Source organism: Panthera leo, chromosome E1 (genome assembly GCF_018350215.1).
Source record: "Panthera leo isolate Ple1 chromosome E1, P.leo_Ple1_pat1.1, whole genome shotgun sequence".
Classification (NCBI taxonomy): Eukaryota; Metazoa; Chordata; class Mammalia; order Carnivora; family Felidae; genus Panthera; species Panthera leo.
The window spans coordinates 60,438,703-60,466,261 of NC_056692.1; the positions used below are offsets into that span (position 1 = coordinate 60,438,703).

The 27,559-nt window shown below is 54.5% G+C and overlaps 1 protein-coding gene across 10 annotated transcripts in view; it reads right to left on the reverse strand.

Annotated features, from left to right (window-relative positions):
• CCDC57 (coiled-coil domain containing 57) overlaps positions 1 to 27,559 on the reverse strand; it is a 101,838-nt gene that overhangs the window by 24,605 nt on the left and 49,674 nt on the right. For 8 of the 10 annotated variants that reach the window (XM_042917194.1, XM_042917196.1, XM_042917188.1 and 5 more), the window contains 6 exons: positions 26,117 to 26,275; positions 21,675 to 21,861; positions 13,082 to 13,216; positions 12,733 to 12,824; positions 4,787 to 4,918; positions 4,134 to 4,350 (listed from right to left, as the gene is read on the reverse strand). In XM_042917194.1, coding sequence (XP_042773128.1) covers positions 4,134 to 4,350; positions 4,787 to 4,918; positions 12,733 to 12,824; positions 13,082 to 13,216; positions 21,675 to 21,861; positions 26,117 to 26,275 — 922 coding nt within the window. Of the gene's footprint in view, positions 1 to 4,133; positions 4,351 to 4,786; positions 4,919 to 12,732; positions 12,825 to 13,081; positions 13,217 to 14,628; positions 14,894 to 21,674; positions 21,862 to 26,116; positions 26,276 to 27,559 lie in introns of those variants that run through there. The other 2 variants (XM_042917195.1, XM_042917197.1) reach the window with 2 other exon arrangements.

A 27,559-nucleotide genomic window follows, 5' to 3' on the forward strand; every position in this document is an offset into this window, starting at 1 on the left:
TGGTCAGCGAGTCAGTGCCACCGCCGTGCCGTGCTCACTGCGTGTCAGGAATGTGACCAAATGCTCACCACCTCGGCTGTCTCCTCCTGGGTCCAGTGAGCACGTATAAGTTTCTGGGGCTGCTTTAAGTCACCTTCAGGAGGCTGTCTGTGACCTGTGCACAGCAGGTCAGGGCTGCCGAGGGGCTTCGCCGGGCACCGGCACTGCCGCTGTGCTCCTCCCCACCCGGAATGGTCCCCGCTGTCACCTGCAGCAGCCGGCTGGCCGCCCTGCTCACCAACCGGCCCCGCTTGGCCCCTGCTTCTGCCTGCTTCCCGACTCGCCGCCCTCCTCACCCCTGAGCCATGGCTCTGTGCCACTTAAAAGCAGGAAAGGAAGGGACTCTGACAGGAAGTCACCACCAGGCCGTCCCTTCCACCTGCACGTGGACGGGCGTGGCCTCTCGGAACTGCTGCTTTTCAAGAGCACGGCTTCTGGAAGAAGTCGTCTGCCCCATTCTTCCCTCCAGCTCCTCCCGCCCGGAAGACTGGCATGGCTGTGTGGCCCGTCCGCGGGGACCACCTGTAACCCCACACTAACCTTCACCTTGCGTCTTGACCTCACCTGGCCTCCCGGCCACACGCCCCGGGGAGACCACTGTCTCTCTCTTTAAGACTTTCTATTACAAAGGATGCCCAAAAAGTTTCATCAAACACATGTACATGTACAGTTTAAAGTATAAAAATAAAATAACTTGAAGAATAAAACAAACATTGGGGCGCCTGGCTGGCTCAGAGGAGCGTGCAACTCTTACTCTCGGGGTCGTGATTTCGAGTCCTGTGTTGGGTGTAGAGATTACTTAAAAAAGTAAAAGTTAGGGGTGCTGGGTGGCTCAGTCAGTTGGGCATCCGACTTCGGCTCAGGTCATGATCTCGCGGTCCGTGAGTTCAAGCCCCGCGTTGGGCTCTGTGCTGACAGCTCAGAGCCTGGAGCCTTCTTCGGACTGTCTCCCTCTCTCTCTGCCCCTCCCCTGCTTGTGCTCTGTCTCTCTCTCTCAAAAATAAATAAAAACATTAAAATAATAATTCTTCACCTTCTTGAGGCACCTGGCTCAGTCGGTTAAGCATCCAACTCTTGATTTTAGCTCAGTCATGATCTCAGCTTGTGGTTTGGAGCTCTGCCTCAGGCTCTGTGCTGACAGTGTGGAGCCTGCCTGGGATTCTCTCTCTCTCTCTCTCTCTCTCCCTCTCTCTCTGTCACTTCCCCACTTGTGCTGTCTCTGTCCCTCTCAAAATACACAAACTTAAAAAAAAAATTCTTCACTTTCTTGCCACGTATGGACCCCTTCAAGTGTGACTATGGCATTTTTCAAAAAGGCAAGCCCTGCTTTCTTTCTTTCTTCTTTTCTTTTCCCCTTCCTTCCTTCCTTCCTTCCTTCCTTCCTTCCTTCCTTCCTTCCAACTAGGCTCCACGCCCAGCATGGGGGTCGAACTCCCCACCCCGAGATCAGGAGGCCCCAACAGTGGTATTTTCTGTGGACATGTGCAAAGGAAGCCAGTCCGGCACTTAGCCGGCTATGTTGTGAGAAATGGGGTGCTCGCTTAACTAGAGCGAGTCAGATGTGAGGCAGAAATAAAAGTCCTCCCCACATGGACGGCCTCAAAGAGTTTCCCATATAAAAATTCTCTTCTAAGGCTATTCTGGAAGAAGAACAACGTATCTTAGAGGCTACTAAGGTAGCCACGGATAAGTTTGAAGGAATTGAATCAAATTTATTTTGTCTAAAAGATACCCCTCCCGAACAGCTAATATCCTCATGGATGGTAACAGAAAAATGCAGACGTCCACAAGTTTAAGAAACTGATGGGTGAAATGAAAATAAGCTGGGAGTAACCACCAGAAGAATAAAACTTGAGTGTCACTTAAAAACAGGCTGGAGATGGAAAATGTGACCTATTCAATGAAAGGCGTGAGAAGATAAAAAATTCTTCAAGCACGCCAAGCAGAAAATACACAAAAAGCCACCGGAGGGAAGTGCCAGCAATGAGGGCTCCCAGGGAAGAGCATGTACGGAGCCCCTGTGGCAGACTCGCACACGGGTCAGCGGGGCACAGGGGACGCGGACGGCGCTGTCCTTTCTGCAGAAGGCGCTGCCCCAACAGATGGGTGCGGGAAGGAGGGGAATCAAAGGAAGCCGGTGAGTCAGTGAAATACGAAGCGAGCAGGGCTGAGGCCCACCTGGGAAACCCAGGGGCAGAGTCTGGGGAGGAGCATGAGGCTGAGACCGCGCGGGAATAGCCGGGAAAATGCGCAGAAAGGTACAGCGAGGAGAGCCCAGGCCGGCCGAGGGCCGTGTGGCGGTCACGACGCCAACAGCCCAGCACCGCCCACGGGCAGGTGGAGACCCGGGCGCCATGGTGGGATGGGCCAGACACAGACGCCCTGGGGAAGTCAGCACCGCAGTGACAGCGGGACTTCCAACAAGAGGGCAACACGGGCCACTAGTGAGTGCCGCTGGGCCATCGGGACGAAAACTCAGTTTGGTTCCTATTTTGTAACGTATACAGTGATAAATTCCAAATGATTCACGGATTCACACATTAAAAAAATGAAGCCATAAGTATTAGAAGAAGTCAGGGAAGAATAATCTCCAATTGTGGAGTGGAAAAGACCAAAAAAAGGCACAGGAACCAGAAAGGGTGAAAAACAAGAACACTAACTACACACACACACACACACACACAAATACACACATGACAAAAACCACCATAAGCCGAAAGTCAAATGAGAAACTGCCGGAAGGTGGGAAAGTATTTGTAAACTGTGTCTCGGGAAAGGGGTAATTTCCATCAGGAAGGACGAGCTCCTACAGATGGAGCCGCGGCAGGTGGGAAGGGGCAGAGCGGGAGCCAGGGGAGAGGAGGGGACTCCTGCCCAGAGCCACTCGGGGAAACGCCGCACCACCTCGGACAGGAGACGCGGGTGACGTACGCGGGTGACGTCCGCGGTGCCGTGTGCGCAGCCTCGCACACCCTGCTGGTGTCCGTGTGAGCGGGGGTGGTCCCACGGACCCCACCGGACCGGACCTTCCCGAACTAGAAATACACCTGCTTTTCGACCTGGCAACCCCCACTCTGGGGACTCACATACAGGCTTTCAGCGGGAGGCATGTGTCCCAGGCCATCACTGTAATGTGACTTGTATGAAAAAAGATTGGAAATGACCTAAAATATCCACTGCAGGGACAACAGTCCCATCGGTCAGGGCACATCTACACGACGAGGTGCGGCCCACGTGGGGCTGAGACCCCGAGCAGGGGCGCTCCCTGTGGACGGATTCCGAAGGGATTTCCTCCGGCTTCTGGCTACTTCTCGGGGTCAGGCTGCCCTCCCGACAGAGCAAATACATCTCCTGGACGCCCGCGAGGACCTGGCGGGGCAGGGACAGGGACACACGGGCGTGCTCGGGAGGCCGGAGGGTGGCCGGCTCTCCCAGACGGAAGGACCGCACCAGCCCCCGTGGAGGGGACCCCGCGGCACCGGGCAGCACCCGAGCAGGAGGACCGGCACTGTGGTGACACAGCAGGAGCCCGCACAGGCAGAACGGGCGGAGAGAACGCGGTGTCTGTCTGCACATCAGCCACCGCGGACCCAGCCCTCCTGGACAGCGGCGGAGGGGAAGCGCGTCTCGCCTAAGACAGGATGTCGACTCCCTCCATTCTGACTTCCTACTTTCTGAACGAGTAAGTTCTTCCTTCCAGCTTCTCCCTTACCTCAGGCAAAGCATCCGTGGTGGGAACAGAAACTACCCCTCGGCAACAAGAACCGCCCTGCAGGACACCGGGCCCCCGTGAGACAGCCCCCGACGGTGATCTGCCTGACCCTCACCGCCCACCTACACGGGCCCACTGACCGCCGGCCCGCATTCTCCCTATAGATAAGCCTGGGACTGTTTTCCCCACTTTGCAGACCGTCTTCGAGTTGCTCGCCCACGGTCCTCCTGACATCGGCCTCGCTGCAGTAACCACCCTTCTCGTGTCACGTCCGCTCATCTCTCTGCCTCTGGAGTGTGTTGGTGACGAGTGGCCGAGCCTGGCGTGTCTGGGACCCCGGAGCCAGGCACTCGTGCGCCCCTGTGTCCCGGCCCCAGCCTACCTGGCACAGAGTCGTCCTGGGACGTGAGGCCGGAGGGGCTGGATCCCAGGTCCAGTAACTTCCACGTGTCCTGGAGGGGACCACTGGCTGGTGATGAGGAGCTTTGGGTGTGGTGGCTCTTTTCCTCACGGGATTCTTGAGCCAGGTGTGGCTTTGGGGACCGGCTTTCCTTCTGCCGAGCTGATCTGTAAGTCGCCCTGGAGATCCCGTGTTGCCCCTATGACGGTAAACAAAGACAGAAACAGCCCTCAGAGTCCTGCTGGGTGAGTGGTGGGACGGTGGGCACGGCCCTCCGTCAGGCCCGCGCTCCCCGGGCACTCCAGCTAGGGTTCCCCTGGGCTCCAGAAGGCCTCGCGATGTGCAGGGCAAAGGCAGTCCAGTCTCTACGGGAGGTGGGACCTGGAAAGAAGGGCAGATGCCCCAAAGCCCATGCTCTCCGGCCGCGAAGGCCCGCTGTGGGGGCCCGTGTGTGCCCCGGGGCGGGGTTCTCACTGTGCAAGGGCATGACGGAGACCCCCCCTGCCCCCGCCCACGCGAGGAGAGGTGTCTGGTCCTGACACCGCAGTCACTCAGGGCAACAGCCACCCACTGGGACAGAGGGCACACGGGTTCCCCATAGTGGGTCCCTGCACTGAGACGCGGCCCTGCTGTACCTGCCCCGACCCGGCCTCAGCTCCTGCTGTGCAGCCTGGCAGACTGGACCTTCTGCTGATGCTCTGGGCCAGGTGGGGCCGGGCCTCCCCGGGGCGTCCAGAGGAACGTTCTGTCTCGGCGCTCTTAGAGCCCTGCCGTGGAAATGCAGAGAAAAGGACTCAGTGCCATGTGTCATCGAGGGGGCATGTCACCCAGGTCTCCCTCAAAAGCAGGAAGAAACGCTGTCCCCAAGTCTCCGGTATCAGGGACTCGCTCACATTGGGGACTGGCCGCAAGGGAGGGGCGTGGTCGTGTCCACGAGCCAGGATGACCACAGCAGGCCTTCAGTGGCCATCTGAGTGCCCCTCACATCCTTCAGGAGACCAAGAACCTAACGTCACACAGACCCTCCCAGGGCACATGTCCCTGGCACATCATCGGTGCATCGCTCTGATGGCTCTTTGCACCCCTCTCTGTGGGGACGCCTGCAGGACGGCAGTCAGAAGCGAGCATGAGGGAGTTTCTAAAGAGGCACAGAATGAAACATGGAAGAAAATGTAAGAATTAAAAGCAGGGGCACCAGGGCAGAGCCCGGGCAGCAGGCCACTGGGGCCCCTGGGAACCAGCCAGATCCACCAGCCTCCTCCCGCCCCAGGGAGCACTCACACCCACCACCCAGCTCTCCTCCGCTCTAGTTCAATCAATATTTGAGTTTTCAACTGAGAAACGCACACAAATCTTTTGGATTTAATTGACAGCCCCTGGGGCAGCACTGACAATAAATGGCTTTTCGCATTTGTTGAGGGACTCACCGTGCGTCTTCCTCTGTGCTTTCTGACCATACCCTTTGCTTATTTATCTATTGGTTAAAAAAGTGGGCCCCAGAGTCTCATCTTTTCTCATGTTTTAAGAAAGGAGTCCTTTCACTGGATTATCCAAGACATGGTAGTTTTGTAGTTTGAAAGAGATTAATAAAGTGTAATAAAGTACTTTTCAAGTTTATTTATTTGTTTTGAGAGAGAGAGAGAGAGAGAGAATATCCCCATGAGGGCTCCATGCTGTCAGCACGGAGCCTGACTTGGGGCCTTGAACTCACAAACCTTGAGATCATAATCTGAACCAAAATCAAGAATCAGGCACTTAACTAACGGAGCCACCCAGGCGCCCCTAGTGTAATAAAGTACTTAATGTTCCAGAAAGAAGTGAAGGTACAGATAACAATATGCATGTTTTACTGTAACGGCTAACGGGCATATTTATTCTATGACTTAGGACATTTTCCTCAATAACACGTATGCAGAAGTTTAATTAATTAATGCAGATGATTTGAAAAGTTATGAACAACTAGCTGAGGCACTTCGAAGTTTTAACAGCATTTCCCACAAGCGGAAAAAGCGTCCTCCAGGGGATGGGGGGTCTTCTAGGAGGGGGGGTCCTCCTCCAGGAGAACGGGTCCCCTAGGGGAGGAGGTCCTCCAGGGGAGGGATCCTCTGGTGGAAAGTGCCATGGTCTTCAGCCCCTCTCTGTGGCCAGCCCTGCCCAGTTGTCTCAGGCCACGTCTCCTCACCAGGCACACAGCCGTGGACATCTCTCCCACAGAGCCAGAGCCATTCCAGACGGCCTGGCGCGTCCCCGCTGTCCCATGGCTCAGACCCTGCCCTTTGCTGAGGGCTTGTGTTTAGCTCCAGCAGAAGGCCCCCAACACCCCACGAGGTGTGTGTGCCCACGGACGAGGCTGGTGGGCAGCTCGGGGATCGCTGGTCCCAGACCGCCGCTCGCCTCCCCCCGGACAGCTGCCAGGCCTCGAACCCGGATTCCTTCCTTCTCTCACATTCCATGTCCATCCCACAGCAAATCCAGATCTGACGCATCTCCTGGCCGGCCGCCCCCTCCTCCCAGCCAGGACCCCCCGCCGACTGGCCCCGCACCCACCCCCAGCTCAGCGTGGAGCCCAACGCCGCCGCCTCTGCCACCTCGCCAGGGCCGACTTGGAGCTCGCGTCACCCCACGGCCGAACAGGCCGCCCATCACCCACCTGGCGCTCTCTGATTTTATCCGACGCACACTGGAGACCGTTCGCGAGACATCAGCATATGGTCTAGGGTCAAGAGTTTATGAAACTCCCACCCCCTTCAGAGAAGCGGAATATTAGCGAATAAAAAACTACACACGCACACACGCACAGACACGGCTCCGGGATGCACGCACGATACTTTTCAACGACTGATGAGAGGCGGAAGGTTCTGGTCGTGCGGAGAACCGTGCTGTGAACACTCCGAGGGCAGCGGCAGGCGGCCCGCGCTGGGGGGCTAAGGTGCCAGGCCCCAGCCGGCACGCGGCCAGCACGCTGGACGGGCATAAGCTCCCTGGAAGGGCAGCAGCATCCAGCCGGCCGGGAACCCGCTCGGGGCCCCTGGGGTGGAGCCAGAAGCACCCGCCCACAGAATTCAGCATCTACTCTGCGTAAAAACTCAGTAGATCAGGAGGAGAGAGCGCTGCTTTAAACTGACGAACGGTCTGGAAGAGGCTGGGCCACATAAACTCGCTGATATTTGACCGCTTTTAACCTACAAAAATGGCAGTTTTGTAGGATTCAACATAGTACCCAAACCTACAGCAAACTTTCTACTTGAAGATAAAATGCAAAAAGCATTTGGAGCTCCTGACTGGCTCGGTTGGTGGAGCGTGTGTGACTCTTGATCTCGGGGTTATGAGTTCGATCCCCATTTCAGACGTAGAGATTGCTTAAAAAAATAAAATCTTTAAAGAAAAACGCAAAAAGCACTGTTCAAGTCAGGACAAAGGTGTGGATGCCAGCTAGCCTGCTCTTGTTTCCACTGCATGGGAGTCAGGAGACAGGACTGAGCAGAGACAGGACTGAGAAGGAAGGAGCCTGACCTCAGCAGGGGCTCTGTCCCCATAGAGAACCGAGGGAAAACTCTGGCCACGCGCACCAGCACCAATCACTTCTGCAGAATTGCTAGATACCAAATCATCTGAGAAAAATCAACTAGGTTCCCAACGGCCTGCAACAGCTAGAAAATGTGTGTTTAGAAATATTCAAGATAAACGGTACAGTCATCAGAGCATTGCCCAGCGCTGAACAGAAATGAGCTTCTGACCCCTGAAAAGACGTGGAGGAAACGTAAACGCACGTAACCAAGAGAAGGAAGCCAGTCCGAGAAAGGCCACATAGCGTATGATTCCAACTCTGTGACATCCCAGAAAAGGCAGAACTGCGGGGTCCGTAAAAAGCTCATTCGGTACCAAGGACGGAGTTGGGAAAAGGGGGAGGGATGCACAGACACAGGGGATTCCTAGGACAGTGAGACTACTCGGTGTGAGACCGTGATATGGACACACGTCAGCATCCGTTTGTGCAAACCCTTACGATGTCCAGCACGAGAGTGCACCGTGGCTCTGGACTCTGGCGATAGCTGTGTGTCACTGAAGGTTCGCAGTTGCGACGGACACGCCATCTGGTGGGGGATGCCGATAATGGGGGAGGCAGAGGACATTCATAACACAAGAGGACATTCATAACAATGTTTATAGCAAAAAATAGCCTAAATGCCCACTGACAGAAGAATGGATAAATAAACGTTGATATATTCATACGATAGAAAGAATATACACAAACCAGTGTCTAGACCTCTTTAAGCCATGCCTCGCAGGTCAGACCCCGCCCACCACCTTTTTTTGGTCCAGCCCATGAGCTAAGAACAGTTTTTACATTTTTATTTATTTTTTTAAAGATTTTATTATCTTTTATTTTATTTTTTTTACATTTATTTATTTTTGATAGAGCACAAGTGGGGGAGGGGCAGAGAGAGAGGGAGACACAGAATCCGAAGCAGGCTCCAGGCTCGGAGCTGTGAGCACAGAGCCCGATGTGGGGCTTGAACTCACAAACCGCGAGATCATGACCTGAGCCGAGGTTGGGTGCTTAACCGACTGAGCCACTCAGGCGTCCCTATTTTATTTTTAAAGTTTATTTTTACTTATTTATTTGAGAGCAACAGAGACAGTGAAAGTGGGGGAGGGGCAGAGAGACAGGGAGAGAGAGAATCCCAAGCAGGCTCCACACTGACAGCGCAGAGCCCAACGCAGGGCTTGAACTCATGAAACTGGGAGACCATGACCTGAGCCAAAATTAAGAGTCAGATGCTTAACCAACTGGGCCACCCAGGAGCCCCACGATGTTATTATTTTTAAGTAATCTCTACACACAATGTGAGGCTCGAACTCACGATCCTGAGATCAATCCCGAGGTCAAGAGTCATACACTCTACTAAGCCAGCCGGGTACCAAGTTTTCACATTTTAAAATTAAAAAAAGATTTTTTTTAATGTGTATTCATTTTTGAGACGGAGAGACAGAGTGCAAGCAGGGCAGGGGAAGAGAGAGAGGGAGACACAGAATCCGAAGCGGGCTCCAGGCTCCGAGCTGTCAGCACAGAGCCCGACGCGGGGCTCGAACTCACGAGCCGCGAGATCATGACCTGAGCTGAAGTTGGACGCTCAACCGACTGGGCCACCCAGGCGCCCCTACAGTTTTAAATAGTTGAAAAAAATCAAAAGAAGGATGTTTCATGACATGAAAATTACATGAAATTAAACATTTCAGGACCCATAAAGTTTTACCAGAGCACCACCCATGCCCACCTGTTCACATACCACACCTGAGACACCTTCAGGCTCATCGCGGAGCTAAACTGCCACAGAGAATGTAGGGTCCTTAAAAGTGGGGCCCTACATAGTTGGTCTCCAGCCCTTTACAGAAAAGTTTGCATCGGCCTTGATATTATCTCAGAAACATAATGTTGGATGAAAGCACCGTGCAGAAAGATACACACACGACCGGACGTGATTTATACGGATTTTCAAATATCTGCTGAGAGCAAGTCCGAAGGGGGGGATGTCTGGTAGGACACTCAAGGGGGTTTTCACTTGATAACATTGTGTTTATTAAGTTGGATGGTGTAGTTACATTAGTCTTGGTATCTTCTTAGAAGTTTAAAATATTTATAATAAAAATACATAAATGATAATATCCACTGAGTAAAGCCCAAACGGGGAGAACAGCTAAGAAAACTTTGTAAAGGGACAGAAACAAGGACTATTACAAAGCTATGGTATTAAAGGGAAGAGACCCTTCACTGGGGCCATGTGGAAAATAAATGCGGACCTGAATCTCACAACGCACAGGTGTCACTCCACGTTCTGCAAAATACTGTCCTGGCTCTTCCAAAATGGCAGTGTTGTGAAGGACAAACAAGGTCAGAAGGCCCCCTCTGGGGTGGAGGAGATGTCCACACAAGCACCTGCACGTGACCGTGTGCACACCACGCACACGCATAAATACATCTCCACATGCACCACACACAACCACACACACTCACGCACAGGTACGCAAGTGCTAGAGGCAACACGGGTCCTGGACTTGTGATCGGCAAAATGTGAGTATAGGACGTGTATGAAATTCTGGGATTGTGTTTTATTTGTGTTATTTTAGAGAGAGAGAGAGAGAGAGAGAGAAGAGCGTGGAAGTGTGTGCATAAGCAGGAGAGGGGCAAAGGGAGGCAGAGGGAGAGAGAGAGGGAGAGAGAGAGAATCTTAAGCAGACTTCACGCTCAGCACGGAGCCCAACATGGAGCTTGATCCCATGACCCTGGCTGGGACCATCACTTGAGCCAAAATCAAGAGTTGGACGCTCAACCAACTGAGCCACCCAGGCACCCCATGGATTGTACTAATGTTGTTTCCTAATTTTCATAATGTCAGAAGGTATCTTTGTTTTCAGACCTGAAGGGGCTTATTCTTAGCTGGTCCAGGAGCAAAGCTGTCTGACTCTGTGTGTCTCTCTCTACCTTTCCTCCAACTATATCTCTTTATCCATCCATCCATCCAACATCTATCTATCATCTATCTATCTATTATCTATCTATCCATCTAACATCGATATCACGTATCTATCCATCATCTATCCATCCATCCATCATCTATCCATCATCTATCCATTATCTATCCATCCATCTATCCATCCACCCACCTATCATCTATCCATCCATCCATCATCTATCTATCCATCTAACATCTATCTATCATCTATCCATTATCTATCCATCCATCTATCATCCATCCATCTATCATCTATCTATCCATCCATCCATCTAAAACGTGGGGGAGGCAGAGGGAAGGAACAGAAAGAATGACAAACCAAATGTAGTAATGAGTTAACAACTGGTGAATCTAGGTGAAGGGTATATGTGTTATTTTTACAACTTTGTGTAAATTTGAAATCATTTCAAAATAAAACATTAATTTAAAAAATACACAAGAGTTGAGATGTTTAGCACATGATAAAAATATCAGTTGGAAGTCAGTGAGAAAAAGGAGGGTAATTACTTATGGGTGTCATGATAATTTGTGAGACAGAACAGCCAGAAGAAATGGGTGGATATTTACCCAAACTCAAAATAGAGAAAAACACTCTAAGCCAAAAACCAGTGAAATAAACCATTAAAGTACACTGATGGAGCTCATTAAAGAAAGTTCTCTGTGGATTAAAAAAAAAAGAAAGAAAACGTCAAGGCATATGACAAAGGTTTATAATAGACAAGCAGCAGTTCCGTCGTGTATGAAAACCTCTTAAGAACTAACAAGCGCAAGGATGCCTGGGTGGCTCAATCGGTTGAGCATCCAACTCTTGATTTTAGCTCAGGTCGTGATCCCATGGTTGTGAGATCGAGCCCTGAGTCGGGCTCTGAGCTGGGAGCCTGCTTGGGATTCTCTCTCTCTCTCTCTCTCTCTCTCTCTCTCTCTCTCTCTCAAAACAAAAACTGACAAACACAGACATACAAGTAGAAAAATTAACAAAATACGTGTATAAATAACCCACAAAAGAAGACATACAAATGGCCAATAAACAGATTACAAATTTTAATACCACTAAGGATATAAAAAAACTTTTAAAAGATGTAATTTAAAAAAAAATTTTTTTTAACGTTTATTTATTTTTGAGACAGAGAGAAACAGAGCATGAACGGGGGAGGGTCAGAGAGAGGGAGACACAGAATCCGAAACAGGCTCCAGGCTCTGAGCTGTCGGCACAGAGCCCGACGCGGGGCTCGAACTCACGGACCCGTGAGATCATGACCTGAGCCGAAGTCGGCCGCTTAACCGACTGAGCCACCCAGGTGCCCCAAAGATGCAATTTTTTTAACCCATCATATTGGTGAAGATTTGAAAAATAATACCCAGGTGGGTAAAGCTATAGTAAAATATACATATGATGTAATTTCTAATTTTATGTTTATTTTGTATTTATTTTTATTTTATTATTTTTTTAATTTTATTTTTTAAACTTATTTTTGAGAGAGAGAGAGAGCGAGAGCGAGCGAGCACGCACACAAGCAGGCTCTCCGATGTCAGCGCAGAGCCCAACGTGGGGCTCGAACTCACAAACTATGAGATCATGACCTGAGCCAAGATCAAGACTCGGATGCTTAAACCGACTGAGTCACCCAGGTGCCCCTACTTTTGTAATTTTAAAAAAACAGCAGGAAACACACTGAGACGTCACAGGTCACTATGTTCAGGTGCTGAAAAATGGAGACCTTTTCAATCATGTCTACTGGATTTTGACGTTTTGGTAATGAAATGCAATACTTAAGCAATTGGGTAAAAAGTTACTGAAAATGCTGTTCTTATAGATTTTTTTTTTTTAACGTTTATTTATTTTTGAGACAGAGAGAGACAGAGCATGAACGGGGGAGGGTCGGAGAGAGAGGGAGACACAGACTCCGAAACAGGCTCCAGGCTCTGAGCAGTCAGCACAGAGCCTGACGCGGGGCTCGAAGTCACATACCGCGAGATCGTGACCCGAGCCGAAGTCGGACGCTTAACCGACTGAGCCACCCAGGCGCCCCGAAAATGCTGTTCTTAGATACAGGAGTAAGTATTACCTGAGCTGCAGAGTGGGGCTTCACCTGTCCCAAAGGTGCTTCGCTCTGGTTCCAGGCCTCAGGAGTGGGCAGGGGTTGATTAGGTGGTTTCCCTAGAACAAGAACAAGGAGAGGAAAAGGATTGGCTTTCTTATTATTTCTCCTTCTCCTTCTTTTTCACCTTTTTATTTTAAAGTAAGCTCTATGCCCAACATGGGGCTTAAACTCGCACCCGGAGATCAAGAGTCACATGCTCCACTGACCGAGCCAGCCACGCACCAGCAGGGTTTGCTTTCTGCTTGCACCTCATTTCTGGGTCTCCCTCATGCCAAACACAAACCCCGAGAAGAACACCGCGTTCCTCCCCTACCCCAGTCACTTCTCTCCTGCAGCACGCGGTGGGGGGTGACGCGCACACAAGACGTCCCGCAGCTGCGTGTGGCCTGACACGGCTTCTCAAAGCAGAGATCAACACCTTCACTGACCGTCCCAACGAGCACTCTCTCTGCAGCACAGAAACGCAAGCAGCAGGAGGTTAAATGAATAAACTCAAAGATTCCGCCTGTCATCTTGCAAGCATCCTGTCTTACTCAGAAATGATCCGGGTCGCCAAAGAATACCCATTCGTTAACTCAACTTGGGTTAAGTTACCTAAAAATCTAGGAAATGCATCTTTAAGCTGACAATACTCCAAGATACAACTACTGTTGAAATAAGGTTTGTCGGAATAACAAATCATCGTGGCTAAACACAAGCTTAGTGAGGACTCCGAGGTTTTGGGGTGTGTGTGAGTTGTAAACACTGATGTTTACTGTATTAGAAACTGAAACAGAAATTTTGAAAAAGCTTATTATCCATCCATCTGAAGATGGTGGTGAATATATTGCATGTTATTAGCATCTAGGTACTCAAGGAACCAGCCCTGTCACCGTGGAGCTCCAGCAATGGGTCCCAGAATACTCCGTCAGCTTCCTCCAGGAGATAAAAGCACATGGGAAGGACCGAATCCGGAAGTGAACTTGTTTTCTTTAGATTTTAAACCCGGAGCTTAAAAGCTATGGAATCCGAAGACCCACGAATGGCCAACGGGCCCCTGCAGAGATGGTCTGCGTCGTTAGTCGCCAGGGAAACGCGGACTCTAAACCACAGTGAGCTACGGCTTCTCACTCATCAGGACGGACAGAATGGACAAGATGGGAAGTCAGTGGTGCCCAGGATGTGGAGAAGTCGGAACCCATGCAAACTGCCACTGGAAAAGTAAGGCGGTGCGGTCACTGTGCGAAAAGTTGCACTTCGATAAGAAGAGAGAAGAGGAGAAAAACGAGACAAGAGGGAAATCTCTAGAGCGAGGCCAGCGTGCCTGTCGTCGGGAGGACCATCCACGAGCCTGTGGAAAGGCTGCATGGGTCTCGGCCGCGGTCTCAGCCACAGGCGCCCCCAGTCATTCGCTGTCAGCGCGTCTGGAGACCCACGGTCCCCCTCCTAACCTACTGTCTGTCACACACCCACAGCATCCACCTCCTCCGTCTCCTCACGCAGGCATTTCTCTGTCTCACGGCATCACAGGAAAGGGGAGACAGCTCGGTAAGGCTGTGCCGAGACCACAGTCACAGGACTTTATTTACAACATATGGCTCTAATTGCTCTATTTTCTTATTAGCTATCATCCTAGTCTCTTACCGCGCTTAACTTATAAACATTATCGTGGGCGCGTACGTCTAGGAAAAAACGTGGAATGCGTAGTGTTCGGTACGGTCTGCCGTTTCGGGCACCCCCTGGGGCCGAGGGGCCCGCTGTACTTTGGGCACAGGCTTCTGCTGGCGGTGCCTGGCCCACTCTGAGATGCTCCCAGTTGCGTGAGGCAGGATTTCCAGAGCTCCGGTCGAGAAGAACGTGGACTCTTCTGACCTGGAACCAAAATCCAACGGATCAAGAATTGGTCACCGAGGACGGAAGGGATGGGCAGGGGCGATGGCAGCTCTTCTCTGGATACGTCGCTTTCACGTTCGACGTCCTAGCTCTAGACAGGGCCCGTTCTCCCTCCTCTTAGCCAGCCGCAGTCTGTAAGGCTTCAGGGGTCTCCGCTTTTGTGAGCTGATGTGAAACATCTCTACGTGGCATCTTCTTCTCTCCCTAAGTCCTTCAGAACTCAGATACTCTTGTTGAGTCTTCTTACTTTTTTCTTTTTTTAAGTTTATTTGTTTTGAGAGAGAGAGCAAGGGAGGAGCAGAGAGAGAGAGAGAGAGAGAGAGAGAGAGAGAGAGAGAGTCAGTCCCAAGCAGGCTCCTGCTGTCAGCACAGAGCCCAAAGCGGGGCTCAAACTCACAAACCATGAGATCATGACCTGAGCTGAAACCAAGAGCCGGACGCTCAACCTACTGAGCTCCCGGGCGCCCCAGTCTTCTTTTTTTTGTTCAAAAGCAAATCACAGGCCCAAACCAGGGCTTTGTGCCTGACCTAGCTGCAACCTCCCCCAGAAATGCAGCTTTAACCGGTTGTCAGGAGCCCTGTAGTCAGTAGAGTCTGCCACTGGGTCCTCCCCAACCCCAAAGGACCCCAGCCCTTACAGGTAGGGAAGCTGATCTTGCTGCAAACAATCCTTTTCTTTCGCTAATGTACCTCTTGCCCCCACTGTCCTTCCTGTAAGAACCTTCCACTCTGTGCAGCCCCTCTGAGCTCCCTCTACTTGCTGCATGGCATGCTGCCTGAGTCCTGAATCGCTCAACAAAGGCAGTTAGATCTACCAATTCACCCGCTTGAATTTTGTTTCTTAACACCCTCCTGCAACACAGTTCTTTACTTGCACCGGTGCCCTGAGAATCGGTGCTCCGTTTTACCGGGACTTGACTGGAAACACGGGTGGTGCGGGCCAGATTTGAGCGTGATGCTCACTTAGTTGTCAGGACCGGTCACCAGAAGTTACTCTGGTTGACTTAAGGAGCCGAGGCACACAGCTGGCAAAGAGCTGGGAAGGTCACCTCCAGCAGGCCGTGGAGCCTCAGGGTAGTTCTGAAACCTTGGGATAAAAGGAATTTGCTCAAAATCATTTAGCAGATGACACCGGTGCGTTACTGGCTTCCTGGCCTCATCAGAACAACAAACAAGAAGCTTGTAAAAAGTCCAATCTGGACTCCTGATGGAAACTTCTAGCAAAGTGAACTCAGGAAAGCCGGCTCGGTGTATTAACATTCTTGCTACACCTATGGAAATAATCCCGCCAAGTGACCAACCAGCCTTGCTTATGATCACGAATCATCCTTGTTTGAGCTTATGTTTTATCCAAAGCAGAAAAACGGTAAGAAAACATATGCTCTGGGGTGGAAACCGCTCTGAGTGCAGCAAGGCCTCGGCCCCCACGGCCCGCCTCCTGCCCCACAGACCTGCAAGTTGAGGTGTGCTTGCAGTTTACGAGGTCAACCCACGGTTTCCCTGACAGCCCCTCCCCTTAGAAAAACCAGATCCGGGGGTGCCTGGGGGGCTCAGTCGGTTGAGCGTCCGACTTCGGCTCAGGTCATGATCTCACGGTTCGTGGGTTCGAGCCCCCCGTCGGGCTCTGTGCTGACAGCTCAGAGCCTGGAGCCTGCTTCGGATTCTGTGTCTCCCTCTCTCTCTGCACCCCCGCCCCCTGCTCTCGCTGTCTCTCTCCCTCTCTCAAAAATAAACAAACATTAAAAAAAGAAGAAGAAGAAGAACCAGATCCAGCTCCACTGGCAATTCAGTGTCTTCATTCTGCAACTCGTGACTGGCCCTTTCCTGGGAGCTGGCTGTCACTGCTGAATGACAAGAAAGCCCCAAATCTGTATCTTTTTTCATAGGTGTCCAAGAGCCGTATTTTGCCTCCTTCTGGAAACGACCCTTCCAAACACCTGATTAAAAACGTCATTTTTTCTGCCCCCGATGGCGCTGAACATCAGAAAGGAGACTGCACAACCTGACCGGCAGGACCTGTGACCGTCTGGATATTTCACGCCGAGTGACGCAGCAGGAGAATAGACGGCGCACACGGTGAGGAAGGGAAGGAGAATCGGGCAAGACTTTAACACAAAAATCGTGGTTCTTGGCAACTACACATATATTTAGAAAGAACGTTAATAAGTTGGTATGATAAGGCTGCTAAAGGAACAGGTTCAGAGGTAAAATTCAACACGTTTGAAAATGACTAAAAAGTCCTGAAACTCTCCTAAACAACGTGAATGAAACAGAAGACCTGAGTCCATAATGGCAGAGTATGTGGACATTAATCAAACTGACAACGCTATCCCTCAAAACCTTTGCAACGTGGCAAAAGCAACACTCAGATGGAAGATTCACACCTTAAAAAATGCAATCACTAAAAAGAATCAAGTACATGTTAAAGAAATCGGGAAAAGAATAATCAAACAAACCCAAAGGAAGGAATGAAGAAACGTGAAATGCAAACTTGCAAAGACACAGGAATCCGGGGCGCCTGGGTGGGCCCTGTCTCCCTCTCTCTCTGTCCCTAACCCACTTGCATTCTGTCTCTGTCTCTCTCAAAAATAAATAAACATTAAAAAAAATTAAAAAAAAAAAAAGACACAGGAATCCATCCACTGGCGGGAGGGAGGGAGGGAGGGGGAGGGGAAGAGGGAGAGATAGAGAAAGAGGGGGAAGGGAGAGAGAAAGAGGGAGGGAGAGGGACAGAGAGAGAGAGATGAATGGAGAGAGGGAGGGGGAAGAGAGGGAGAGAGATGGAGAGGGAAAGAGACAACATGGGCGAGAGACTGAGGGAGAAAGCAGGAGGGAAAGAGGGGGGCAGGGGGAGAGGAGAGAGATTCCCAGCAGGTCTAATGAGATCTCCAGAAGAGATTAGAAAGAAGGGAAGAACATTTAAAGAAACAATGGCTAAAAATTTCAAAGAATGGGAAAAACCAACAAACCACAAGTCTTAAGATTAAAAAAAACAATCCCATTCCTGAGCAGGTTAAAGTAACACCCGCCCACTCCCGCTCAGACCCAGGCTGGCGTCACAGGAGAAGAGCATCCAGAGGGAACAGGGACACCCCCCCCGCAACCCCCCAAGGAAGGGGCTTCACCGGCCAAGGGCCAACTTCTTCAAAGACAGAGAAACACCCGCTTTGGAAAGGTTAGAAGAAAATGCCGACATGGAATTCTTTCTCCAGCCAAGCCATCATTCTAGACCCTGGTTCAAAACAAAATGTGGGCCGCCAGGGAGAGGCTCCAGGAAGGTGTGGCCTCAAGCGTCAAGGAGCCCCTGGCAGGCGGAGGCAAAACAACAGAAGATCACCGCTTCTGTTTCCAACAGGCTTTTAAACGTGCATGGAATTATGAAAAAGAAAGGTGAGGAACTATTTACTCACGTGTACCTGCTAAACAGTGTGGGGTCAGCAGGCCAACGAAAGCCTCATTTGTCCTTTTTTAAACTTTTTCCAAGTGTTTTTATTTATTTTTGAGAATCCCAAGCAGGCTCCAGGCTCTGAGCTGTCAGCACAGAGCCCGACGCGGAATCGAACCCACTAACCGTGAGATCACGACCCGAACTGAAGTCCAGACGCTTAACCGACTGAGCCACCCGGGCGCCCCAAATGTTTATATTTGAGAGAGGGAGAAAGAGAGCACATGTGCAAATGGGAGAGGGGCAAAGAGAGAAGGAGACACAGAATCCACAGCAGGCTCCAGGCTCTGAGCTGCCAGCACAGAGCCCGACGCGGGGCTCGAACTCAACGGACTGTGAAATCACGACCTGAGCTGAAGTCCAGATGCTTAACCAACGGAGCCCCCCAGGCGCCCCTGTCCTTTTTTTTTTTTAGCAAATCACTTCTGGACGAACAACAAGTTCAGCAGGAAAACGACATGATGAGGCATCACGCACTGGCAGCACACACGCACACACTGGAAATCCGAGTTAAACGACGATGCGTTTTCCCTGAGTGGACAGGCACAAACAGCTCCGAACGAGCACGGCGTCTTGCGAGGCTGTGGTCGGACAAGCGCTTTCATTCACTGTTGGGAACGCACAAGACCCGCTTTGGCTGGAGGTGGGCTCGGCCGTCCGGGCCCCACGCGCCCTGAGAGGGCCGGTCCAGAGCTCGCGTGGCACGCGCTCCAGCGTGGGGCCGTGTGGGGGCTTGCACACTCACACCGTGATGGACAGACAGCGCCCGGCATCGTCTCCGGGCCGCGGGTTTGCTCAGGTCAGTAATCTGTGCCTTCCTGTAGGAATTAACACCTCCCTGCACACACTTACATCTTTGCAATGAGCAAACAGCCTTTTTATAATCAGAACACACAAAAACTCAGGGGAAAAGGCCAGGTATGAAAGGCTCCAGGCTGTGTGACTCCAAGTGCCAGGCACCCTGGGAAAAGGCAGAGCTGTGGGGACAGGACAAGGATCCAGGGCTGCCGGGGTGGGGGAGGGACGAGCAGGCGAAACGTCCCTGCACGAGGCGGGTACGTGGGCAGGCTGTGCGCGAGGGGCGGGCACGCGGACAAGCTCTGGACCTTCCCGGCAGTTTTGCTGCGATCCTGAAACTGCCCCCAAAGCAAAGTCTTTACAACAGCACTGGATGTGAAGATTCTTGCAGATGACCCCTCGAGGAGCCCCGGGCTGCGGGGACGGGGACGGGGTGCTTGCCACAGGCAGCTGAGGGAGGACACGCCCCGGGGCGGGTGCAGGCGGGGCCGAGGGGGTGGGGTGGTCTGCAGAGGCGCCCGGAAAAGCGCCTGGAAACCACGGGAGACAGATGATGCCACCTAGGCTGGACTGTCTTATGTTATTCATGCTGTTAAACGATGATAAGACATTTTTGTCACAGTTGGTTTACACGCCACCTGTATTTACGCACCAGATAAATCATCTCTGTAAAATAAATGCAGACAGACCAGTCTCGCCTAAAGCCTTTACCATGAGGTCCAAGCACCCCTGTGGGAGAGCAGAAACCCCACCACCCACATGGTTTGGGGGAAGATGGCCTTCCCAGAAGGAAGCAAACTGAGAGCGTTTGGTATAGCTGCAGATTGCAAACAATACAGAAGTATTCAGAGAAAACTCCCAAAATCTCATTCGGTAGCTTCCTCCCCAAACCGCGGAGAAACGGATACGCTTCTTCGCAGCCCTCCGTCTATGTGCGTGCACAGTCACACGCACGCGCACACACCGTCTTCCGTGTGCCCGCCCGCTGACACAGACACGCTCTCCGGCGGTGGCTTCTGTCCGCAAACGGCTTGTCCAGGCGGCATCTGCCCAAGAGGGGTCAGTTGGCCCGGTGGTGCACAGACGACACCGGACCCACGATGAGAATAAGCGTTAGGAGCTTTGGGGGTGACCTGGCACCGCCACCTTTTTATTGTATTTGCCAAAGTATCACCCGCAAAAGACTGGAGTCGAACGGCGGAAAAGCCAGCTCTCCGCCCCACCTGGTTCGATTGCGGGTGGAGGCAGCACCCTGTGGGGGTGACCTGCAGGGAGCCCAGCAGCGCCCCAAGCTCTGGACTCCGGGGTCTGCCCTGTTCCCAATTACTTTCTCACCACAGCGAAAGTGCTGCCGAGAATATCCTGCACATACATCCTTTTCCCCCGTGAAGTATCTTTTAATTAGATTTTTAAGAGAAGCATTGCCGATTCAAAGGGCAGAATCGTAGAAAGACACAGACGCAGTCAAGTTGTCCAAAAGCTTCAACGACGAAGACCCCCACCGACACGCACGTGCCCCATGCTCCTCACTGCCAAGTGACACTGCTCGATCTGAGGTTCGGACTCAATGCTGACTTCAGTGGCTTCCTCAGACTCCTGAGGCCACGTGTCACCCGCACCCTCATCAGCTACGTGCACTTCTCCTGGGACTGGCCTTCTGGGCCCTTGCGTGTGATCTGTAGACACCTGTTTTAGGGATCGATCCTTTCCACCCGTCAGACACGTCGAAAACATCTCCCTTTGTCTGTGTTCGCTGCGTCTTTTCCCTAGAGACGTTTAAATGTACCGTCACAGCGGTCGATCTTTGCCTTCCCCCGCCTATGGGGTAGTTTACTTTTTATCCTTGTTTAGGGAAGCCTTTCTCCATGCTTAGGGTTGCTGCAAAGGCGAGCGTAGGCAATATGTGCACAGACGATGGGGAGAGGGCAGCGTGGACTGAATATCGCACCACCGCTCACATGAAGGCCTCAGAAAACGAGGACAGCCACAGGTCCAGGAGAGAGCAGAGTGCTATGGGCCACCAGGTACCACTCTATGGTGGCACTTTATGGGCTGGCAGCTAAATCCGGGCCATGCCGGCCGTCTTCCCTCGCCTGGAACGACGTGCCGTTAGTCTATCATTGGCTCGGAGCATATGATTTCCTTACTGGTTTGTTCAGAGACCTTATCCTGTACGCTGTGGCTTATGAAATGCCACTACTATAAATGAAGTCCTGCAGCGAACCCACGTCTAACAAATTCTCGCCAAAGCGGTATCAGTCTGAGTCTCACCGGCTGCAAGCGAAGCCCCGGGGTTCTGTGAGCTCACAGAACTCACAGTGGCTGCCGGGGCCCGTGCCGCAGGCTGGAACAAGGGCACGTCTCTTTCCAGCCCGGTTTCAGCACTGCCTGTCGGTCTCGGAACCCAGCACCCTCTCAGACACCTGTAGGCAGCTGGGCCCGGGTCGCAGCGCAGACACAGCGGCCGTCACTCGGAGAAGCCCAGCACAGCCGGCCCAGGAACACGGTGGCCCAGAAAGGCCGCCCGCTTTGCAGTATTTTTCTCACAAGTGCTGCCACAGGAACCGGTTCGTGGAAACCCCGTGGCAGCGTGAAGCTCTGCTCTGTGCCCGTGACCCCTGACCCCAGCTTCACTCCACAAGGGAGGCTTCTGTTCTCCCGCCTGAGAAGCCAGGCCAGGCCCTCCCCCGGCCCGTTCTCGCCGCAGGGCGGCAAAGCTTCCCCCCTTCCGGGCGGCAGGCCAGGAGAGAGCAGGTCTGTGAGGCCCCCGGCCCGCCAACCCCACGCTCACCTGGGCCGCGGCCCAGCTCCGCTCGGAGCCTGTTTCCTGTCTCCAGGAGCTGCTCCTTCTCCAGGCGGAGGCGGACGATTTCTCGGGCCGCCTCCTTCAGTTTCCTCTGGAGTCGGGGCACAGACGACACCTGCGGGGGCTGTGGCTTCTGGTCTTTGGTCCCCATGGGTCCTTGGTCTGCAGGGACCTGTGAACAAAGCCATAGGCAGAGAGCTTGTAAGCCCAGCCCTCCAGGTGGGAGAGGGGCAGGCTGGCCGCCCCAGAGCCCGCACCCCTGGGGAACATCCTTGCAGGATGAGACAGAGGAAGGGCCAGAGAGTCTTGACAATGAAATGGGGACCCCACATGCTGGAGGCCACCTCTTCCAGGAGTGGGGTGAACGAAGACCACAGACTGTGGAGACCAGGCCTGCTTCTGGCCTCTTGTGACCCCCACCGAGCCTGTACCTTTCCAGCGAGGACAATGAGGAGCCAGCTGGCACCCACACTCGGCCTCCGGGACCCACGAGGGCTGCGTGTGCACCAGGGTGACAGGCTGGGTGCACAGGTCATGGGCACCGGGGTCACCTGGCGTGGAGGGGCCGGCAGAGGCCTCCCTCTGCTCTCTTCCTTACTATCTGGACCCTGCGCTGTGGGGTCCCTGTGCTGGGTCACCACATGGCCCCGATACACGCGTGCAGTCCACTCAGAGGGGTGTTCAGAACGAGGCGGGGAGTAGAGAACGAGAGAGAGGGAGAGGAAAACGTGTGCGGGCTGCCTCTGAGCCAGACAGAGGCCCAGGAGGAACTGGTGTCCAAGGCCCCTAGGGAGGCAGGTGGCCTACTTAGGCACGGCTGCTCCCTACACCCATGAAAAGCTGCACTGTGCCCCTGTCCCAGCCACACACGCTGGAGCCAGAGCGGGAAGCAGCCCGGAGTCCCTGGAACAGACCAGCACGCTCTGTCCTGGCCTCGTTTCCTGGTGTGCCTCTCCAGGGCTGGCGGGCATCTGTGCCCTCCAGTGGCCACTGTTCCTCAGGCAGCCCGAAAGCCTCTGGAGGGTGCCAGGCTAGTTCGGCAGGAAGAGAGGTCGGGGCGGGGAGACGGCCCGAGGCACTGAGGCCCCAGCACCCAAATCCACACCCTCTCCCCAGTGGCGGGACCCGGGCCTGCTCTCAGCCTCGCGGCACACCGGCCTCACCGACCTTCTCCCGAGAGCCCAGGACACGAGTGGGGCCCTCGGGTCTCTGGAGGAGCTGGGATAGACCCGGAGGAAGGGAGGACAGGGCGTGCCCTCCCCGGGAACGCGGTGTTGGGAGTCACCTGAGCCACTTTACGTGAGGAAAGAGCAACCCTGAAAAGACACTTGCTCAGAGGCCTCAGGGAAAACCGACTTTCGGGAGCAGGTCTGCAGCCGGCAAGGCGGCCCCCTGCAAGAGCCCGGAGTCGAGCCCTCACCGGGGGGCCTGTGTCCAGGTTCTGGGGGGCCACACTTGCAAGTGGCCCAGCTCTAGCCCCCGTGGCTGCGTAGCGGGTTCTGCAGCCCTGTCCCCCAGCCGGGGGCCGTCCTGGGTTCCGTTTCTGACCCAACTGCTCTGATCTCTTTCTATGCTCTGCCCACGCCCACGACGTGACGCCTGTGACCACACATTCCGGGACTCGCGAGCGACTGCGGGCTGGGGCCCAGGCGGCCCCTCACGCCAGCCCCGTGGGTGTGCTCCCAGCATCCTGGCCAGGGAGGCGTCCCCGTGGGGACTCTGTTCCAAGGGCAGCGGCCGCCGGGTTCCACAGAGAAGCCCTTCGGAAGGCTGTCAGAGCAAGCCCCGACCCGGGGTGCAGAGGGGCGCTGGCCAGGGCGGCTGGCTCCCGCGGGTTCTCCTGAGGGTTGCCAAGGCTGCAGGCAGAGCCGGCGGGGAGGGCCGCCAGCCAACACTGCCCCCCAGTGGACCCAGAGCGTCCCTCCCGTTGTGCTCGGGGCTGGAGGGTCGTTAGGACTGGGAGGAAGGTTGGCAGGCACCCAAGGGCCTCAGGCGCTGGCCACAGAATGAGCAGGACTTGCAGCGTGGGGACAAGGAGAGGGTGGAGGCGGGAGGCTGGTCCCCCAGATGCGGAGGGGCCGGTGCACCGGGCAGCCGTCCTGAAGCAGACAGGAGAACGAGGCTGCGACGCAGCACCCACGACGCCTCGGTTACAAAGGGAGAGGGCAGCTTTCCAGGGGAGCAGCCTGCAGACGCTGCTCCCGAGGGATGTGCTCCTATCGCGGACGCGGGGACAGACGGGTGTCCCGGGCCTCGGTCAATCCCCCCGGGCCGGGGGTCACCAGAGACAGGACAGCTGCAGGGATGTGCAGGTGCCGGGCGGGCAGTGGTCTCTGCTGCCCTTGGGGAGGGTGACTGAGCTCTGCACGGTCCCTTGTTCTGGGCCGGGGGGTGTGGGACCTGCCTCCACCCGGGAGAACGTGAGACTCGCACGGGAGCTACAAGGGCAGTGCCCTGGCGGCACCGACCCCCCTGCTCCGTTGCCACCGGCCCCCTCACCTTACGGGTTGCTCCCTGATCCGCCGACAGTTAAGTTGGCGACATCAGGCTCCCTGACACCTGGATGCTCCAGTCCTCGCCTCCCCAAAACGGACGTTCTCTTCAAACCACGGTTTCGAACAACCGACGTTTACCCCGGATGCAACATTATGACCTGATACACAGGCCACGCACAGACCTCGCCAACCGTCCGGTCACGTCCTACACAGCTGGTTTCTCCCGCCCTGGGCACAGAGCCCCACGTGACAGCTGTCTCCCGGGTCCCTGCAGGCTCCTGACAGGCCGGTTTTAATGCGTCGCTCGTGGCTGCGGTCTGCGGCCAGGCTGTGACCCCCGGGCGCGGCTGGCTCGGAAGCCCAGGACACCCGTCTGTCCCCGCGTCCGCGATAGGAGCACATCCCTCGGGAGCAGCGTCTGCAGGCTGCTCCCCTGGAAAGCTGCCCTCTCCCTTTGTAACCGAGGCGTCGTGGGTGCTGTGTCGCAGCCTCGTTCTCCTGTCTGCTTCAGGACGGCTGCCCGGTGCACCGGCCCCTCCGCATCTGGGGGACCAGCCTCCCGCCTCCACCCTCTCCTTGTCCCCACGCTGCAAGTCCTGCTCATTCTGTGGCCAGTGCCTGAGGCCCTTGGGTGCCTGCATCCTTCTGTCCCATCGCCCTGTTTCCGCGTCTCCGTGGTGGAGCCCACCACTTATCCTGCTTCCTCTCAGAGCGAGACACTCGGAAACGGGATCTCGGCACTGGGAGCGCTCAAGGCTCCGGGCCGCCAAGATGCTGGCGCTCCCGGGAGCGGCCCTCGTCTGGGCACCGGGACCGGCCCTAGGTTTCCTGTGCCTCGACTTCTCCCCAAGGTCACACGTGCTTCAGCCCCAGAATTCTGCCTGCCACGGAATTAAACATCTGGATTTTAAATGCTGCTGATTTGTAGGATCTCTTCCCCCTAAGCAAGCGGGATCCGCGAAGCAGGCGAGGGGCGTTATGGGAACCCCCACGCAGCCGACCTCGGGGCCGCGCACAGGCAGCATCTGAGATGAACGGTGGACACGGGGTGAGGGGGCCCGTGGCCGGGATGGCAGGAGGGCTGGCCCTCCGGGCGGTGTTTCTGTGTCCCGCCTCCCCTCTGGGCCGTTTCTCACACAGCTGTCCGCCCCGAGGCGCGTCCAGGCGCTTCCAGCGTTTCCACGCCAGCAGGGAGTGGACCCACCTTCCCTCCAGTCCTTCGGCGACGGACGTGGTCGCGGAGCTGAGTCCCACTCATGCTCGTCAGTGCCGCCCCTGGGACCGAACTTGGCATACATGAGGACTGTTGCCCTATACCACCGCGCCCGGAGCTCTGGGCGCTCTCTGGTACCACGGTACAGTCGTGACCGCGGGCCACCATATAACACAGGTAACCGCGGGAACACCGGGTCCCCCCAGGTAACAGACAGTAAGGAATGCGCGCTCTCAACAGCATTTCCAACAGACGTCGGTGAGAAGGAAAGTGGCCGGTCTGTCAGATCTGCGGGGACGGCGTTCACGGCTCGGAACGTTGCCTCAAACATGGAGCCACATGGGCACTGGCTGCGGAGGGCCTGACGGGGACCATGACGGGAAGCCCAGTGACACCCACACGGGGCCCACTGTCACGTAGGGACGTGTAGGGACCGTGGCCTCAAGCACTCTGGGAAATCCTCACCAGGAAAACCCCCAATTTGCATTTCATTTCAGGGCTTCCCAAAGCCCTAGCAAGAGTCAAGGACTCCCTTTTAGGGGAAACAGAAGAGCCCTCTTCACGCGTGCGGGTTTCCTACGCTGGCCTTAAGTGGAGGGTCCCAAGGCCCGGAGGCCTGAGGTGGGGCCGCACCCCTCCGGCACCGTGTCTGCCGAGGACCAGGCCCGACTGTGAGAGCGGCCAGTTGGAAGAGGGGGACGGTGGGGCGGGGTACCCACCTGCCTCGCCAGGGCCACCTGGTCCAAGGCTCGTGACCGCCAGTGGCTCCCGATATGCTCCTCGAGCTCAGCCACCTGCTTCTGCAGCTCCAAAGCCTCCAGGTGCACTTGGCCCACCTCGTGCTGGACGGTGTCCGCGACCAGGGGTTTCTGCAGCACCTGGGGGGCCGTTTCAGGGGCAACGTTAGGAGGGGTGCCGGCTCCAGAGGGCAAGAGGGCAGGGAAGCAGGAGAAGGGCAGAGGCGCAGAGCAGAAACTATGCGAAGATCAGAAAGGAACACGTTTGTCAGTCTCTCCTCTCTGGCTTAACGCAGTGGCCACACAGGCCTGTGCCCCACCCGTCCCCTGCAGGGTGGACTCGGGCACCTGTGGCGGAGCCTGCACTGGACTCCAAGGCTGGGTGGGGAGCATCCAGGCCGGGAACTGCCCGGGCGGAGGCAGAGGCCCAAAACCCTCTTCCTGAGCCTAGTACAGGTGGAAACAAACACCTGCAGGCAATCCGGGGCCTGGGAGGGGGAGGTGGGGGGTGGGAGGGGTGAAGCCAAGGCTGTCGAGAGGAGGTGACTGACAACTGGGGAGCAGACAGAAGGCAGGAGTGCACGGAAGGTGAAGAAGGGGAGTGCCAGGCGTGCGCGGCAGCTTTGGTCGCCACAGGACAGCCGTGAGGTCCCCAAAGTGGGTCTCTGGCCAGAGCTCCGGGCCCAGCCCCTCACTTTGGCAGCTTCTCTGGACAACATCTGTCCTCCTGCTGATACAAGGAAGGAAAAAGGAACCAACGGACAGAACGGCACCTCTCTACACTCTGACTTGCCCACTTTATTCTCAGGAAGATAAAAAATATTGTGTTCCTATTCCAGGAACTCCTACAGCGAAGTCCTGGTGAGTATCTTATTCTTTGAATTTGTCACATACGCATCAAAGAAGGTGACCGTTGGACAGACGCTGTTAATTAAAATAGAAACAAAAACCACTTTGAAGTGGACATTTTTCCTCACAATAATCCTATGCTCTCTATCAAAAGAAAATTAAAGCTTTAAATGCTTATTTCCTGCTTGTAAAGTGTGTGCACGCCTGTGTGTGAAACTGCAGCAGTGGGCAGAACGGGAAGCAGCAAGGACAGCGTCCCGAGACCCCTCCCCTTGCGTGCGTACGGAGGTCCGTCTGAATATACAAGGTGGTGTGATTCACATATTTACAGACTCCAAGGACCGTGTGAAATTCCCTATTTCTGTTGCCTCACGAAGAACATATCCACACAGAAGGCGACGGGGCGGCCCGGCACCAGAAGCATAAGCAGGGAGAAAACACAGACAAGACCAGGAATCGTAAAAACTAAAAACCTGTGCTTCAAAGGACCCTGTCAAGAAAGTGAAAAGACAAGCCTGAAAATGGGAGGAAAAATTTACAAACTGGACATCTGATAAGGGACTAGTATCCAATGTA